The 20003-nt window shown below is 37.1% G+C and overlaps 1 protein-coding gene across 1 annotated transcript in view; it reads right to left on the minus strand.

Moving 5' to 3' along the window:
- LOC104589014 (Zinc finger, C3HC4 type (RING finger) family protein) overlaps positions 1–20003 on the minus strand; it is a 103209-nt gene that overhangs the window by 11007 nt on the left and 72199 nt on the right. The window contains exons 8-9 of the mRNA XM_010247177.3: positions 2637–5685; positions 2423–2555 (exon numbers count right to left, since the gene is read on the minus strand). Coding sequence (XP_010245479.1) covers positions 2423–2555; positions 2637–5685 — 3182 coding nt within the window. The remainder of the gene's footprint in view (positions 1–2422; positions 2556–2636; positions 5686–20003) is intronic.

Consider the following 20003-nt stretch of genomic DNA (forward strand, 5'->3'; position numbering starts at 1 on the left):
CATTGGAGGACATGGTGTAGTGTGTGAGTGAACCCATTGTGGACATGAAGGACAAACTGTGAACTTTTATGATTTACATGGACCACCATCTACATGGGCCAATCATGCTTGAGTTGGAGAAGACTGATACAACATTACAGCTTGTAATGACTCCTCTGCCTTAACTTTTGGGAAGGAGATGATTTCCATTATCCATGAGGAGTATGAAAAACTTCGTCTATCTTCTTCCTCTTCCTTTAACATTGCTGCCCTTGCAAAATTAGGTAATAACTTGTCTTGCATCTACTTCTAGATCTTGGTTATAGATTCTAGAGCCTCAAACATATGAGTAGGCCTCCAAATTATTTTGTTCCTCTATCTCCTTCCTCCACTTCCCAAACTGTTATTTTAACTGAGGTACTATCTCTCCCATCTTTGGTGCAGGTGATGTCTCTTTTGATTTTTGACCTAAATTACCTTCTATGCTTTATGTTCCTAAATTTCCTTTTAACCACCTGTTTGTTAGTAGATTTACTAACACTATGGATGGACATGTTTTAATTAGTTATTTTGTCATAAACTACTTAGATGTTCACAGGTTCATATGGGTAAATACTATGTTGTCTTTAGAAGCTGACAACCGGGGATTTATTTCACATGGGCAGAGTGTAATGCCTAGGTGCCTAGCTTAAGTGGAGCTATTTATTGCTCTTACAACACCCGTGAAGAGGCATTGTACCAATTTAACAAATACCACCACACACTCTGTTAAACCAACTCCCCAAGACCCCGACAGCCAACATGTATTAAGGATGAAATCCCTTCTTCAGTTAAGAAGGTCGACACAAATGCAAACGTAACAATGGGTTGACACAAATACAACACCTATTTGTGCTTATTACCATTCTTACAGTCAGCTTGATAGTTATGTTTTTGTATTACTTACTAAAATGAACTTGGTACAATTTGGATTATGATGGCTACTCGATGAAAGACAAACTTTTTGATGGTTTGGTTGTTATGTATTAGGAATGTTCAGTTTTATGAATTCCAATCAGAATGTAATCTTTTCAGTACCAATATTTATATGTTTTTTTTTTTTTGATTGGCAAGGATTCAAAATTGTAGCCTTGTAGGATGTTGATAAATAGCTATTACAGATACATGGCAAGTGGTGAGACATGACATGTGTCTGTAATAGCTATTACAGACACATGGCATTGGTGATACATGCTGTGTCCGATTCTTAACAGGTTAAACATTACATGATGATGTAGATGAACCAACACTATACTCATCATTCAAATTTTCTCAGTAAACAAATGTTGAAAGCTTGATTTTCCCACATATTTGGTGCAACAAACCAAACACAGGATACTCCAGTGAGAAAATAATTTTTCTGTTTCTCATCCCATCCCAGACAAATTTTCTTGGGAATCAATGGACCCAAAATGTAATCCTCATATAAGTTCTCATACTAATTGTAATCCCCTCCCCTCTCTTGCAAACAAATCAAGGGAAAAAACTTGTTTATTCAAGAAAAAATAGTTTAGCCTACTTATATTTTACCTCATAATCTGCAGTTTTTGGCTCACATAAGGAAATATTATAAACTTTCACAAATTGAAAGAAAATACATGGATTCATACTCTTGAGACACAATCCCCTCTAAGAGATCATGACAATTTGGATATTAAAGAACTAAAGAGGAATAGTTGATTCATGACAATTTCTCAACAATACAAAAAATAAAAAGTTTCATTTTTTCCATTCAAGAAACTCATGGTTTGAAGGTGGAATAATGTTACACTTGTTATTTCAGTCAAAATACATATTTATAACATAAAGAATACAACTACTTCTGGTATTTCCCAAGTTAAAAACATCTGTGATGTCTCCAAAGTAACTTTTGATGTTCAGGGAATATTATATGGGCATTCCAGTGCACAAGGCTCCCGCCAATGCGGTGTCAGGGGAGGGACAGATGCATGCAGCCTTACCCCTGAACATACAGGGAGGCTGTTTCCAAGATTTGAACCCTGGTCACCCAGTTCACAATGGAGCAACCCAACTGTTTATTTAATAGATATTTAGGCTGCATTTAGACTTGAGGTGCAAATGTGGAAACAGGGACAGATGTAAAAATTCAGTTGGTTCTAGAATGACTACCCCCGAGCAAAAAAAACCTGCTGTTTTCCAAATTATATATGGCATTATGTTTTGGAGATGAATGGAGAAATCAAGAAAGAAAAGCAGATATATGAATCGTTTTGCATCCCATCTTTCAGTTTCCATTCTAACCCAAATGCAGCCAGATAATGAGAAACCTGTATAGAATTTAGAAACTATGAAGATTTAAGGAAACTGCATGATGTGAACTCTGCAACCCATGAAAAAAAAATGAGACAATCTGATGCTCTAACAGGAAAAACAAGAGGCTGACCTGAAGTAGAGAGGGAACCCCAAATCTTATTGAGATACTTAAGAACTTCACAACAAGCTGCCTCTATGGTCATTATGCCTGATGATGTTGGCCAGTGAGAAAGAGTGTCTTCACCACCATTTTTTCCAACAACCTGCAGGTTCCCTTCAGTAACTCAGATGCTAAACTGCAAAAAATAGCTCCAGTAATACGGAAAAGGATTTATAACCACTACCTGTAAATGCCTCAAGACTGTAGAAAAAGCTGGGGGACTCCTTAGGTGAAGTGCTCCCCAAGAGTAATCAGGTGGAATGACATTCTGTCTGGAAAGAATAGGAGCACAACTCCATGCCAGAGGCCAATCCTTCAACAGAATAGCTTCGCTATAAGAACACAATACCCTCTTCCCACCTTTCTTGCCACCAATATTTGGAAAGCCTTTCTCGGCAGGTATAAATGCAATATTGCTCAATGTATTGCAGAAGTTATTACCATACAGGACAGCAAAATTTGAAAATATGGTTTCTATGACAGCTCCAGCTAATGACCATATTTCAGAAGAAATTTCATTTTCAACATCCATTATGTCTGCCTCAAGATCATTAGGATCCCTTACAGATTTCATGCATTCTTTTCCAAGAAACTCTACTTTTCTAGCACATTCAAGTATTATTTCAGATTCTGTTGCTGTTCGAAGGCCTGTTTTCTTTAAAATGCGAAGCCAGCCATCAGTAGTAAACCTCTCACCAGGAAATTTCTTCACTCTCTCTCCAGAGAATACCAAAGTCAATAGAGAATCTCCAGGATCAAAAAGCTCATTTGGTTTAAATAATTCTACAGAGTTCTCATCAGCATTTCTAACAAACTTGGTCTCCTTCAAGGTGCCAACTATATTTGGATTTAGTTGGAGATCTTGCCAGTTCATATACAGATATATCAAGATATCCTCCTTCTCAGACTGAGTTTTTCCTTCAAAACCAGGCAATGCAAACTTCAGCATTATCTCTTGATCATGCAACTCTGGGATCTCAAGGGCTCGGAGAAACATATTTCCACCAGAATGTGTGGAATAAGAAAGGCAACGTTCATCCTGTGGCTGGAAAAACGAATTTGGAGAGATAATGCACTGATCAGAACTGTGCAATTGAGTATATGTCCCCATGACTGTTTTATAAATGGGAAGATCCCGTAACACATCCAGCTCTTCCCTTTTGTATGCGGAGCCAATTGAGCAAGTGAAATCTGAAGCAAAAATGTTAAAAAGCATATCACGATCTGCCGGTATGAGAGAAGCCGGTTTGGAAAAATAGCCAGCACGTTTAGCTGCAAAGAGCTTGGAAGCAATAACTTGCCCTATGGATTGACTAGGCAGAGGTAAACAATTACTTGAAGCAGCACACTCAAGGAAAACTGTATCATATACAGGTATATTGCACTGGTTCAACAGTGACAACAATGAAGGATACCTTGTTTTTATTACTTGAAAAGCTAAAACAAAGGGTTGGACAGATTCAGTTTTGGAAAATTCTGTTGGGTCATGATCATCTGTATTCAGTTCTCTGTCACCATTTTCAGTAGCTTGACTTGTAAGGGGAGGTGGGATAAATACTAAGTCATGCTCTTTAGCACGGCATAATACTGGCCTACCTAAAAATGCAGGAATAAGTGGCCAATCAGAGAACAGTGAGAGGTCTCCAGATGAGCTACAGAAACATTTCCAGAAAAGCTTTATCCATTCTGGAGAAGGCCCCCCATCACCACTTGAGCCCATACCACTCTCCCATGAAAACCATGGAGCCTTATTTGTATCAATTACATGACTTACCCATTGCTCACTAAAAAGTAACCTCATGTTACTTGCCAATAAGTACAGGGAAAAACCCTGCAATTTCAATAATCTTTGGATGTTTCGGTCAGAGAAAATCTCAGCCATGATTGATCTTCCTAAGCATTTTGGGTGAATAAATTTTGCTGCTAGTGGAAGCATTAATGTTTGCTGTTCCTTGCTCCCAACCCAAAGATCTGTAGCCCCCAATCTTACCAGATGCCTGGTTGCAGTTGGGCATGGTAAGCCTCTAAGCTCAGCAGTTATAGCTCTATACTTTCCATCAGCATTCACACCAGTACAATTATTCCCTTCAATGATGTTCTTCTGAACTAATGGCCCAGCCCTACTAAAGTCTTCAACAACACCACGACCAAAATCAAATAAGGCCTTCCCAAAGCTTGACACCCTATCCATTTTTTCCCCTCCTGGATTGCCTGTACTCTGTGAGAACAAATTATAAGGTCCTTGAACATTTGGTTTTAATACAAAACCAGCTGAGCTAGACTCATGTATACCCTCCCTGTTACTAGGAAGCAAGCTAATGCTCTCTGATGATGAATCAGCTGTAAATGAGTCAGATAGCTCCTGAAGTTGAATATCAAATAAACAGTACTCAAGAACATCTATATATGTCTCAACTGATCGAAGCACAATTGATGCTGAGGAAGCCCTAAGGAGATCCCGAACCATCTTGGGTCTGATTTCTCGAACTGTAGCTCCCACAACTTGAATTTCAGTTACCAGTTCCCAAGGTACTGCAAACACTGGATAATGTTCCTTGATGAAGCCACAAACATTAGCTGGCGGCAAGCGATCACCCAACCCATTCCCAGGTTGAGCAAGAAACATACCTTCTTCTGCCTTTACCATATTTCCAGAGTATAGCTGCCAGACAGGAAGACCAACAAGGCGGACATAGAATGGCCTTATCACTTGATCAACGAAGCAATTCCAATCTGCCTTAAACAATGGTGATAAACTTGTACTACTACCATCATTTGGTTCATCATGTGTTGAATGCTGCTTAGACCTTGGCCATAACAAGTAAATGCGTTCCCCATAAGACCGGAGAACCTGGCTAACTGCATGTACTGATGGTGACTGTATAGATGAAACTGAGGGATCTCTTCTTAGCTTTTGGATTTCTAACACCATTTCTACATATGAATCACAAACACAACACATCAACTCTCTGTTCCAAGCTTCTATTAACTGATTCCCAATGTCAGTAGGTGCCTCTGCTGAAGACATGCCATCTTGGTACTTGAATAGGTAGCGGCCCTGATTGTGACGGACAAGGAAACATCCAAGAGTGGTGACAGGTACGCTTAAAGATCCAGATAGAGGAAGAGGACATAAAATGCAACTTGACAAATAGGCATTAACAGGTTGGCCATTTCGAGATATGTGTGCTGCAACTCCAGCAATAGGTGTCAAGTTGTAAGCCACATAACGCCTAGAAAAACTTTGTGGATCAGCAAAAGTCCAGCATCATAAGCATTTATAGGGTAAAAAAAACGAAGAGCAGGAAGAAAAGAAGAGAAAACATTAAATTCTTAAAATCCTGATCGTGATTGATGTTAAAATTGTTCATAAAGTTTTGTCGTTCTTAAATGCTTCCAACCACATGTGAACAAAACTCATCCAATAAAAACAAGGTATATGCAGAAAAAAAGTTAGTAGTTGACCCTGAAATTTGATACTTATGTATCGAGGCATATTGGCCTCGCTAGCCTAATCCCTTTAAAGCTTAAGCTTATGTAAGTCCTGCTTTCAGGGCAGAACTGTATAGCACCCCCTAGCAGAGGAACTGACCAACATAAAAGTGTATTCTCTCATACAGTCCAAAGAGAGTAGGAAGTTAGCCATAAATCCTGTTCAGGGGGATTGGATTGTCATTACAGCCAAAGGAAATAGTGGAGTTAAGAAGGTGGATGGGTGTAAGAAAACTGATGGGATACACAATGATAAACCATCGTGTACCCATTTCTAGAGAGCCATACATACTAAGGAGACATATTTGATTTTGGTTGAGAAGCCAAAGAACTTTTAGAAGAAACAAGAATTCAATAAGCATAATTTGTTCCATGTTGTTTGTCAGGGGTATTAGACAGTAAATTTTTCTACAGTACCTTTCCATGAACACCCAATTAGTTCTGTATCCAGGGAGGATCCTCTATCTACTGAGGGATCATCTTGAACTATATATGGTAGGTGTTGTGCCAGATAGAGTTGACCTCAATTACTCCATCCACCTCATTTGCTAGTACATCAGGTAACAAGGCTGCTTTTCATGTCTCATATGTTCTGAATGAGTCTCGCTGAGTTATTGACTCGAGGGCCTCAAACCATATGACTAATCCCAACATGTTTTCCTCATATAGTATGGTATCTAATAAAGCCAAGGAGAGACTAGCTAATGGCTCCTTTTTCACTAATAACTAGTCAAGGATCTGTCTCTCTTCCTATGGCTGTTAATCTTTTCAAGTCCCTAAGTTACCTAATAACCTCTTGTCTCTTAGCAGTATTTCAAATTCTTTGAATTGTTTTGCAACCTTTATCCTCATTCATGTGTTTTTCAAAATTTGACCTCCAGGAGAATGATTGGTAGAGAATGCATGGTTGACAGTTTATACATGTTGGAGAGTGGAGATAGTCTAGAGGCACCAAAATATATTGGGTTTCTCAATTAGCCAATGAGTGAATGTGATAATGATGATATTTATGTTTGGCGTCATAGTCTCAACCATTTGTCTTTCGACTCTGTAGAGAACACTGATGTGGACCCCACTGTGTTCGTATAACAGTAGTAGATAGTTATGTTAGTTATTTCAGTTTGTTAGTTGGTAGTTTATTTCCGACTTATTAGTTTTTTCTTTTATTATTTTGCCATGTAAGCAATAAGGGTAATTCAGCCCTTTTACAGTTATTCGAATATGAATATAAATTATAAGAGTGGGGCGGCTATTGCTAGTCACTCTCTCTCTCTCTTTTCTGAATTATCTCTTCGAGTTCTTCTTCTCCTCTCCTCTTCTTCTCTTCTCTTCTTCTTCTCCCCAATCTTTATTTGTTTTCTCATTAAAACTTAAAACAAATTGTAGTCCTGTTTGACTACTTGTTGTTAGAGCACGAACTAGGGTTTCTCATGTGAGTCTAATCCAGCCGACCACATGAGAATTGCCTAGGGCTGGTAGTTTAGAAAGATCATTCCTTTTGGCTGATTCTTGGAGGTTACCAGAAGTCTTTAGCATCTGTCCAAAGATTGGAGAGTGTTCTTGGTAATTACGAAGAATCAGAGAAGGATAAAGGGATCAAGATTAGTTTTTGATCAAGATTGAAGGTGGCGATCAGAATTTTCTGGGCAAGTTTTTCATCTCTTCTTGAAGCCGGCAGCAGTAAGAGATAAGTTGGACTTAGTTGAAAAACAGCCCACTTGATGTATGGAACTGTTTGAGATTAGATGCAAACCAGAAAATGAACAAACAAGAGAAGAAGAGAAGAGAGAGCTGGCGGCAATGAGTGTTAGAGAGTAAGAGGTTCGAACATAACCTCTCTAACACTCTAAACATCTTATTAATAAGTTAATCTTTGACAAATTACAGAGAGGCCCTTGAGTGAGCAGGAAAATACAAAAAACAGAATATTACAGAGTATAGGCCCAGAATAAGGCCCACAATAGAGAGAAACATAACATAACATGAAATGACTGTCTAGGGGCCATTCGGCCCATCTTCTCTACACTCCCCCTCAAGCTGAGCATAGATGTTAATCATGCCCAGCTTGCCAGTGTCATGTTGAAGCCTTGCCTTGGAAATGCCCTTGGTGAGAAAATCTGCCAGTTGTCCTTCAGAAGTAATGAATGGAAGACACGCTTCACCGGAGGAGACTCTTTCACGAATAAAGTGTCTATCAACCTCAATATGTTTGGTTCTATCATGTTGTACCGGGTTGTGAGCAATGTTGATGGCAACCTGATTATCACAGTACAACATCATGGGTTTGTCATGATCTACCCCAAGTTCTTCCATTAAGGACCTTAGCCACAACAATTCCGAGACTCCATGTGCCATGGCTCTATATTCTGCTTCTGCGGAGGATCGAGCCACAACTGTTTGTTTCTTACTCCTCCAAGAGACAACATTACCAGCCACTAGACTGCAATACCCTGAAGTAGATCTTCTATCATCAATATTTCCAGCCCAATCAGCATCAGTATAGGCTTCAAGTTTCAGATGACCATGTTTGGCAAATAGAATTCCTTTTCCTGGAGAGCCTTTCAAATAGCACAAAATCCGTTCTGCTGCTGCCATATGGGTATCTCTAGGAGCATGCATGAACTGGCTAATGCAACTGACAGCATACGCAATATCTGGCCTAGTCATGCACAGGTACAAAAGCTTCCCAAGAAGTCTCTGAAAGACCCCTTTGTCTTCCAACAAAGTTCCATCCGAAGCTGAAAGTTTGTGACTCATATCAATAGGAGTTGCAGCTGGTCTTGCACCCAATTTTCCAGTTTCAAACAACAAATCAAGGTCATATTTCCTTTGGGAAATAAGAATCCCATCCCTGGATCTGGCAACTTCTATGCCAAGGAAATATCTCAACTCCCCCAGATCCTTAATCTCAAATTCTGTACGGAGGAAAGACTTAAGGCCCAGAATGCCTGAGGCATCATCACCAGTCACTATAATGTCATCAACATACACAATGAGATACACTGCTAGAGACCCACTTTTCTTCACAAAAAGAGTATGATCTGACTGTGTCTGAACATAGCCGAATTTAACAAGTGCAGCTCTAAATCTCTCAAACCAGGCTCTAGAAGATTGTTTGAGGCCAAAAAGAGATTTCTTCAGTTTACATACCTTTCCTTGCATATCTTTCCCATACATTCCTGAAGGAAGACACATGTAGACCTCCTCATGTAAGTCACCATTCAGAAATGCATTCTTTACATCTAACTGATAGAGAGGCCAATCAAAGTGAGCTGCCAGAGATAAAAGAACCCTCACAGATGTCATCTTAGCAACAGGGGCAAAAGTCTCCAGATAGTCAATCCCATATGTCTGTGTGTAGCCCTTTGCAACAAGTCTGGCCTTGTACCTCTCAATAGTCCCATCTGCCCTGTATTTAATGGTAAAAACCCACTTGCATCCAACTGGATCCTTCCCTTCAGGCAAATCCACCACCTCCCAAGTACCATTTTCATGTAGAGCATCCATTTCAGCCTGCATGGCATCTCTCCATTCTGGAATCCCAAGAGCTTCTGATACAGACCTAGGAATGGGGTTAGAAGCAACTGAAGAGAGGTAGGCACAATATGAAGGGGAAAGTAGGTCATAAGAAAGGTGTTTGGAAATGCAGTGTGCAGTACACTTCCGCTTTCCTTTCCTAACAGTAATGGGGACATCAAGATCTGGGAAGGGGGATTCCAAGGGAGCTGAAGCAATACCTGTTATCTCATCTGTGATTGGGAGGGTATGAGCCTCATCTGTTGTAAGGGAAACCACTTGCTCATTCCTAGATCTCTGCCTTTGATACACTTTGGGATTATGGGTAGGACGAGGAGGTAAAGAAATAGGAGCACTAGGACAAGAGGAATGGAGTGGCTGATCCTCCTTTGATTCATTTTGTGAGGATACAGATTTGTCAAGAGACTGAACTGGGACAGGAAGGGGAAGAGCAAAAACTTGTGACAGACTCTCCCCCTGTTGACAATGTCCTTCCTGAGAGGAACCATAAAAAGGAAAAAGTTCATCAAAGGTAACATCCATAGAGACATGTCTGGTGCCAGTCCTTGGATCAAAACAACAATAACCCTTTTGTGTGGGGGAGTAACCGAGGAAGATGCATTTGTGGGCTTTTGGTTCAAACTTGTGTCTCTGCACACTTGGAATGTGAACATAACAGGTACAACCAAACACACGAAGAGGAATTGGGAAGAGATCCTTATCTGGATGAAGAAGACTGAAGGGGGATTTAAACCCTAAAACCCTGGATGGCATACGGTTTTTGAGATAGGTAGCAGTAAGTACAGCATCACCCCAAAATCTTGTGGGAACATGTGAGGCAAATAAAAGGCTCCTTGCAACTTCAACAATATATCTATTTTTTCTCTCAGCAACTCCATTTTGTTCAGGGGTTCTAACACAGGAGCTTTGGTGAATAACCCCCATGTCAGAGAGATACAAGGATAAGCTCTTCTCAAAATACTCTTTTGCATTGTCAGATCTGAAAACCTTAATTCTGGTACCAAATTGAGTCAAAACAAGCTCATGAAATTGCCTCACAAGTCTCGGGACTTCGTCTCGGGATTTCATTAAGTATATCCAAGTGAATCTAGAAAAGTCATCAATAAACAGGATAAAGTATTTGTAGCCCCCCATAGAGGATAAGTGGTAAGGCCCCCACACATCAGAGTGTACAATATGAAAAAGAAAAGAGGATCTTTTATTGCTCACAGGGTAATTTTTTCTACAATGCTTTGACAACTGACATGACTCACAATTGAGACTGGACACACTGACTCCCTTAAACAGTTTAGGAAGCAAATGACTTAAAGCAGAAAAGGGTAAATGACCGAACCGACAATGACTCAACATAATTTGACTGGCAGACTCTGAAGAAGTAGAACCAAAAGCAGCATTCTTGGGATGATCAAAGCATTGGCCAGGGGTGTCGAGCAAGTATATTCCATTCACTTCATGGCCACTCCCAATCACCTTCCGAGACTTCAGGTCCTGAAACACACAGTAAGAAGGGAAAAAGGTTACACAACAATTCAATGACTTGGTCAAGCTACTTACAGATAACAAGTTGGTATTTAACTTAGGTACATGAAGAGTGGAAGATAAAAGTAAAGAGTCTGTAGGCTTGACAGTTCCCTTGCCAGAAATGGGGACAAGAGAACCATCAGCTAAGGTGATTTTGTCACGACCAGGAAGCAAATCATATGACACAAACAAAGTGGAAAGGTTGGTCATGTGATCAGAAGCACCTGAGTCAATGATCCAAGGGGTCTTGGGATTACCTGAGGTAGATGCATAGTTAGCAGAAGCCCTTATACCTGAGTGAGCAAATGCAATGGTGGCTGGACTTCCAGAAGGGTTGGATGATGAAGTTACACCTTCAAGCTGGCTGATCATCCTTCCAAACTTCTCATAATCAGCTTTCATGGCTGCCAATTGTGCACTTGTTGACTCAAACTCTGTATCTGTACTTGTGGCTGTATGTGCACTTCCTGTCTTTCTACTATCATTCTTCTTCTGGAATCGGATAGGGACAAGACTGGGATGTAATTTCCAGCACTTGTCCTTAGTGTGTTTCGGCTTCTTGCAATATTCACACACCACCTCCTTTCCTGTGCCACTAGGGGCTCCTGTAACCCCTTTGGGTTTGATTCCCATATTTGCAAAATGATCATTGATATTGACCCCTTGAACCTGCACTTGCCTCCTGCTTTCTTCACTGTTGACCAAAGCATATGCTTGAGACAATGAAACATCTTCCTTGGACAAGATGTTTTGCTTTGTAATGTCATATTCAGAATTCAGCCCTGTCAAGAACTCAAAGACCCTATTCCTTTCAACCAATTTCCTATATGTTTCAGCATCCTTAGGGGTATCCCATGTCACGGCCTCTATCAAATCAATCTCTTGCCATATAGATTTTAGGGCTGAGAAGTATGCTGCAAGTGACTTCTCCCCCTGTCTTAGATTCTTCACATCACTTCTCAGTTTGTAAGCTCTGGCAACATTCAACTTCTGGGAGTAAGTTTCTACAACACTATCCCAGATTTCTTTAGTCGAGTTCATCCACAAGTAATGTTGGCTAATCTGTGGCTGCATTGAGTTCACAAGCCACCCAATCACTGTGTAATTCTCCTGCACCCATTTCTCATAAGAGGGATCCTCCTCTGGGGGAGCTTTCTTGCTCCTAGAGATAAACCCCCACTTTCCTCTACTGCAAATATGAATTTTTACGGATTGTGACCAGGCCAAATAATTGGTTCCATCCAATTTAACTGTAGTTACAGCCAACAAGGAATCAGTTGTAGTTCCCAAATTATGTCCATATTCAGCAGTGCTCTTGTTCTCAATTTCTGAGAAGTCCATTATGTAAGAACTTCAATTAGGGTTTCGGCAGGCCTTTAAAAGTGATCTGATTTCAAGGAACTCAGATTGAGTTGAAACAATAGCAAACACAACAACACACAAACTCAGTTCAAAACTGACAGCCGTGAGAACCAAGTTCGGTGGCAGCACTTTCAAAGAGGAGAAACCCTGATTCAGCCTTCAAGGAACAATCAGTAGGCCTCCAAACAATATGTATTCTTGGTTCCCAACAATAATTTCCCAAGGAGAACAAAGAAAACAGTCCACAGTACCTAAGAGGACTTTTTACAAACACTATGTATGCAACAGTCAACACTTCACTGTTAACAAGCAGAAATCACTTCAAGAACACTTTGTCTAAGTCCAAGAAGCAGCTGAACTAAAGTAGAGGCTTGTACCACTTAATTTAGATCAGTTTTTTTAGCAGTTTGGAAGCCCAATAACAGCCGAACCACACTTCCAGAATAACCCAGAAATCAGTCCAGCAACAGTGGGTCGAATGGAGGTGTTTTGAATGCTTTAACAGTCCTCCCAAATAACAAAAAAATAACTCAGCAAAGAACTGAGAAAAGACTTACAGCAAGAGAGTCTCTGGTTTGAACTATAAACCAGGCCGAACACTTGTTCTCTGAGATAACTTCGAAAGTCCTTTTCTCTGATTTCAAATCAGGCCAAACAACTTGCTCTCTGATTCTTCCTGGTCACCGAACCCTTCTCCAAGTGTATAGAAACTTGGGCACCCTCCAATGACCTCCAAGAACCAGGCGGATGACTGTAAACTTTCAGCCCTAGAACCTCCTCATGTAGTTGGCTGAACTAGAACCACATGAGGGACACGCCAAGCAATGGCCCGCTCTGATACCAAGTTGAAAAACAGCCCACTTGATGTATGGAACTGTTTGAGATTAGATGCAAACCAGAAAATGAACAAACAAGAGAAGAAGAGAAGAGAGAGCTGGCGGCAATGAGTATTAGAGAGTAAGAGGTTCGAACATAACCTCTCTAACACTCTAAACATCTTATTAATAAGTTAATCTTTGACAAATTACAGAGAGGCCCTTGAGTGAGCAGGAAAATACAAAAAATAGAATATTACAGAGTATAGGCCCAGAATAAGGCCCACAATAGAGAGAAACATAACATAACATGAAATGACTGTCTATGGGACATTCGGCCCATCTTCTCTACAGACTTCATCTTTTCATGAAGTTATTTTCTTGGGTTTACCTTTATGCCTTCTCAAGATGAGGTTCCAGCATTGACCCGGATCTTTCATCAGATGATTTTAACCCAGTTTGGGGTCAAAATCAAAATTTTTAGATCCGATAATGCAAAAGAATATTTTGCAAAACCATTAGCCTCTTATTTCCTTGACCATGAGATTATCCATCAGAGTACTTGTCCTTATACATCATAGCAGAATGGGGTTGCTGAGAGAAAGAATAGACAAGGTGGCTAGAAGCATTATGTTTAGCTCCAATGTGCCTATAAGTTTCTGGGGGGATGCATTTCTTACAGCAGTATATCTCATCAATCAAATTCCTTCACAGGTTCTTGACATGAAACCTCCATTTACCCTTTTATATCTTGATAAAGAGTTGTTTATCGTTCCCCTTAAAACCTTTGGTTGTACTTGCTTTGTTCAGATTCTTGGCCCTCATCATTCCAAATTTGATCCTAAGGCCTCAAAATGTATTTTCCTTGCTTATGCAAAAAGTTAAAAGGGATATTGCTGTTATGAACCCACTTCTAGGAGGAGATTTTTTTCTATGGATGTCACTTTCTTTGAGGATGTACCTTATTATCCTAGGGTTTCTCCTCAGGGAGAGTAGTAAGGTTGGGATTAACTCATCAGAAGTTCCTTTACCTGTCCCATTGAGTGAAGAGGGATGTAATGGGGAGGGATGTCAGAGGTGTCGGGATTTGAGAGTCTATCACAGACGGTGGAGGCAAGTTGATTTTGGTCAATAGCAATCCAAGCCATCCCCAGTTCCTTCTACGGATCCAGATCCAAGTACCACAATTCCTTTATCAAATATTACAGATGAGATACCTTCCACTGTTGAGCCCTCACCTTCATTGGATGACCTTGACCTCCCCATTGCAATCCGTAAAAGAAAACATCGTTTGACCTGAGTTGGTCAGTTTTCTAATAATTTATGTCAGCTTTGCTTCAAAAATTTCCCAACTTGACCAAGTTGAATTAGTTTCGCTTTGGCCATTTGTAAACCAACCAAAATCGGATGACCTGACCATTGATATATATATATATATATATATATTAATACTTTATATTTTAAATTTAATTTTTAATATGGCCAAGTGGGAAAATTTCCCATATTTCTTAGTCTAAAATGTTTTATATCATAAATTTATTTTTTAACAATTGCATAGTAATTTTTAAAATTTAAATTTAATTTTTTAGTTTAAATCTTTTGAACCGACTGACCAAACCAAAAGGTTACCCCAAACCGATACAACGTGAGTGGGTCGGTTTCACAAATGGTCTGAACCAACTCATGAACACTCATAATTTCAACTAAATCAATAGTTTCATCTCTGATAAATAACAATAGTTTAATCTCTAATAATTATTGAAAACTTATAGAAAAAATACACAATTAATGAAAATATATTAATAATGAAAAAAATACAATAATTAATAAAAATATATTAAATTAGTCATTAATATATTACAAATAATAGTTTAATCTCTAATAAATATTAATCAATAAGTTATAACAAAAATACAATAAATACAATAAGTACAATAAACAAAATATAAAAATTTCAATAATAGTAGTTTAAACCCAATAATTATTGAAAGTTTTCCATTAAACAACAAAACAAAAATAAATTTAAACATAATTATTGAAAATACACTTATCACAAAAAACAATAAATAATTACTGAAATGCAATAAATATTAACATTAGTATATATAAATATATAAGAGTTTAAAATTATTATTAATAAATATTAATTTTATGAAAGTTATTTTATCAAATTATTAATAGATATCAGTTAAATTAGTTAGTTACAATATTATGTAAAAATATTAAATTATTATTAAAGTTATTTCTATTATTAATTTTGTAAAATATTAAATTATTATTAATTTCAATATTATGTTTTCTACTTTTCAGATTTTTATTTAAATTTATTATATAACTACTATATTTTAACTAACTTAAAATATAGTTATTTTAAATATTTTTTATTTAAAAATATTTAGTTATTTAAATACTTAAATAATATGTAAAATATTAATTATTTATTGAATTTAATAATCCATAAAATTATAACTTATACTATTATTACATAATTTCATTATTACATTTGTAATATATTAAATTATTATTAATATGAATATTATGTTATAATTATTTTTCTACCTTTAAGAAATTTTTTAAATTCAATACATAATTTCGTTCTTTTAACTATTTAAAATCTAGTTATGTTAAATATTTAGTTATTTGAATATTTAAATAATATGTAAAATATTTAAGTTTTTTGTTATTTATTGAATTTAATAATCCATAAAATTATAATTTATACTATTAATACAATTTCATTAAAAATTTTGTAAGATATTAAATTATTATTAATTTCAATATTATGCTATAATTACTTTTCTACTTTTACGATTTTTTTTAAATTTATTACATATTTTCATTATGTTAACTATTTAAAATCTAGTTATGTTAAATATTTAAATAATACGTAAAATATTTAAAATTTTTGTTATTTGAATTTTATTTATTTAAAGTTATTACATATTACTAAATATTTTGTTATATAATTACTTATATATTTATAATATTTTGTTATTTAAGATTTATTTATTGAAATATTAAATAATATTTTATTTCTTAATGTTAAATTTTTATTATTTTAATAACATTAAGATATAGATAAAAAAATGGGGAGAGGATAAATATGAATTAGAGATAGCTTAGGAGAGAAACTCTACTAAATTATAAATAACTTTGGAGATAAATAAGAATTAGAGATAATTTAGAAGATAAATAGGAATTAGAGATATTTTAGGAGAAAGTGGGGGAGGTAGTTTAGGAGAAGAGATTATTTAAATTATTGAGAAAGTGCATCTCATTAGTTGTTTCAAAAATGACATGGAATTAAAAAAATAAAAAATTCAAAAAAAGGAGAAAATTTCTTGACCGCTTTGTTTTAATATATATATATATATATATACAGAGAGAGAGAGAGAGAGAGAGAGAGAGAGAGAGAGAGAGTTAATGATCACATGAAGATAGAAGTTTACACAAATGCTGATTGGGCAGGGTTTGTTGATGATAGAAGATCAACCTCTGGATATTGTGCTTTCGTAGGAGGTAATCTTGTCTTCTGGAGGAGTAAGAAACAAAATGTTGTTTCTCATTCCAGTGCTTAATCTGAATATAGGTCCATGGCAAATGGTGTGGCTGAAATTCTATGTTTGAGATCACTATTTGAGGAGTTGGGTATTGCTTATGAGAAGCCCTTAATGTTGTATTGTGATAATCAGGTTGCTATTAAGATAGCCCATAATCCGGTATAACACGACAAAACAAAGCATATTGAAGTGGACCGACATTTTATCAGAAAAAGGATTGCATCTCAAGAAGTATGTCTTCCGTATATCACCTCCGACATGTAGCTTGCAAATCTTCTCACCAAGGCTGTTTCAAGGAAGAAGTTAGAGGCAGACCTATGCAAGTTGGGAATGACAAATATCTATTTCCAACTTGAGGGGGAGTGTAGAGAACACTAATGTGGTCCCCACTGTGTTCGTATGACACTATGACAGTAGTAGATAGTTAGTTATGTTAGTTATTTCAGTTTGTTAGTTGGTAGTTTATTTTAGACTTATGTTATTAGTTTTTTCTTTTATTATTTTGCCATGCAAGCAATAAGGGTAATTCAGCCATTTTACAGTAATTCGAATATGAATATAAATTATAAGAGTGAGGCGGCTATTGCTAGTCACTCTCTCTTTTCTGAATTCTCTCTTTGAGTTCTTCTCCTCTCCTCTTCTTCTCTTCTCTTCTTCTTCTCTTCAATCTTCATTTGTTTTCTCATTAAAACTTAAAACAGATTGTAGCCTTGTTTGACTACTCTTTAAAAATTTTGTTTACACAGTTGTTAAGTCAACCAACATGTCATCTCTTCAGTGTCAAACTTGTCAATTGAGTGAGCATTGTAGAACCATTATAAAAGATCATCTTCTCCTTTCCAAATTGTATACTCTTATATATGGGACCCTGCTTCTATTGTGGCTAATGGGGATTATCGATATTTTATTAGCACTATTGATGATTTTTCTTAACAGACATGGCTATATCTACTTTGATCTAGAAGGAAGTTCTTAAGGATATTTTATTAGCACTATTGCAGAGAGAATGAACCACCACTTGCAAGAAATTGTTCGTAGCCTTTTAATTTGCATGAATGACCCAAAGAAGTTCTAGATGGAAGTTGTGTTAACTACTACCTACCTAATTAATGGAATGTTCTCGTACTCTAAAGTAATAGGCCCCAAATCAGTTGTTGGCTCCTCAGTCTCCCCATTTCTCTATTCCTCTCTTTGTTTTTAGGTGTCATTGTTTTGTTCATCATAGAGATTCTATGGGCTAATCCCTATTTCACCCTTTATTCCTCTTGTTAAGGGACTCGGAAGTGCTCTTGTATTGTGTACAATATGTACTATATCATATTTTTTGTACAATTTTATTTTATTCTTGTATAAGAAGGGCATATTGGTCCTTTCCAAATTTTTATATCAATATTATATAAGTTCTCTTTTCAGGTATGTGAAATTATTACACACACCCTTTTCAAACCCTTATTGTCTTGTTCAAACTGCTCTTGAGATGGTATAAAAGCTGGTTCTCCATTTCTGTCTTTGAGTGGCGATTAGAACTTACGACTCAAGGATACTTTCAACATCTTACTAATCTACTGTTCAACATTGATTTGGGAGAATCTGAAGGCCATTACAATCAGCACAGGTACTTCATTCTTTTTTGAAAAATCATCATACAGATCTTACTTCTCTCTTTGTTCTCTCTAGAATGGTCAAGTTTGCTTGAAATTTTGAAGTTTGTGTTGTCCAAGAATTCTCTATTCCTTAAATCAGATTGAAGATCCTCTCTGATTTGGAGGGGTTTTGATCCCACTCTTCAGTTCGACAGGCCAATTACCTTCCTTTTTGGACTATAGATTCCTGGAACTCCTTGTTGGAAGTTTTCTTCAAAGAGATTTCACTTCCTGCAGTGGTGGACCATTATCCTTTACTAATTTTCTTGATATTTACTCGAGATTAGTCAGATAGCTGCTTGTTTTCTTCTATGTAGATATTGGGATACTTGCTGTCTCCTCGATGATTCATTCTTCATTGGTATTAGCTTGTTGTTATAGCTTTCAAAAAGGCCAAAATACATTCAGTTAAGTTAAATGGGAGTAAGTGAGCAATTATGCTCTATAGAAATTTCATTTTCAGTTTTTTGTAGAAGAAAGGGGACTTTGGGGACACATTGATGGTTCAATTCTCAAACTGGATGATTCAGATACTAAGAATTTACAGCAATGGAGAATTGATAATGCAAGAATCACCTCTTGGATTCTTAGTTCAGTTGATACTGATGTTGCTACTCCTATGAGAGGGCACTGGACTGCAAGGGAGATACTTAACTACATGGAAGAGGCATACCAGCAATCTAACATCTCCCATCAGCACCAAATTGAAATAGAAATATTTTCTTACAGCCAAGGGGACAAGAAGATCCAAGAGTCCGACGGTTTTGTGAATTTGTGGACTTGTATGAATTAATTCACTTGAGTGAATTCTCATATGTTTGCTGCAGAGGACTTTAAAGAACATTTTGATAGAAGAAAACTAATGCATTTTTTATGCATCTTAGACATGAATATGAAGTGATCAGATCATATATTCCCAGGATCAGATATTCCCAGCAGGGGTAGCATACTTAACCTAGATACTGTTGTTAGTGTCGACAGTACAGAGGTATTTTGGTCTTTTGGTTTATCTAGCTGAAAGTGAGATTTTCTTTTATCCCTCTTCTTGTGTGTTTCAGGATCACAAGACGGAAATGAAGATTGGTGGAGGGCATGAGGCAAGTGGATTGTATTACCTTGATGGTGGTGACCCGCCAGTAGCATTTCAGTCGTCTCTTACTCCTCTCCAATGGCACTGCAGACTTGGTCATTCATCTCTCAAGGCTCTAAGGTTGCTGGTTCTGTCTTTAAGTCATCTTTCATCGTTGGATTGTGAGTCGTCTCAGCTTGGGAAACACCATAGAGTCTCTTTTAGTCCAAGAGTTGATAATCATGTCTTGAGTCCTTTTTCTTTAGTTTATTCTGATGTTTGGGGTCCAAATAGAGTAGTGTCCTACAATGGTTATAAGTATTTTGTAATCTTTGTTAATGACTTTTCAAGGATGCATGGCTATATCTTATGAAAGATCGTAGTGAATTGTTCTCCATTTTTCAAAAATTTTATACTGAAATTCGTAATCAATTTGGAGTTCATGTTAAAATTCTTCGCTCCAGTAATGCAAAAGAGTACACCTCAACACCATTTCAGCAATACTTAGAGCACCATGGAATAATTCATCAAACTTCTTGTTCCTACACCCCA

This window comes from Nelumbo nucifera, chromosome 4 (genome assembly GCF_055504915.1).
Source record: "Nelumbo nucifera cultivar China Antique chromosome 4, China Antique-T2T, whole genome shotgun sequence".
Lineage (NCBI taxonomy): Eukaryota > Viridiplantae > Streptophyta > Magnoliopsida > Proteales > Nelumbonaceae > Nelumbo > Nelumbo nucifera.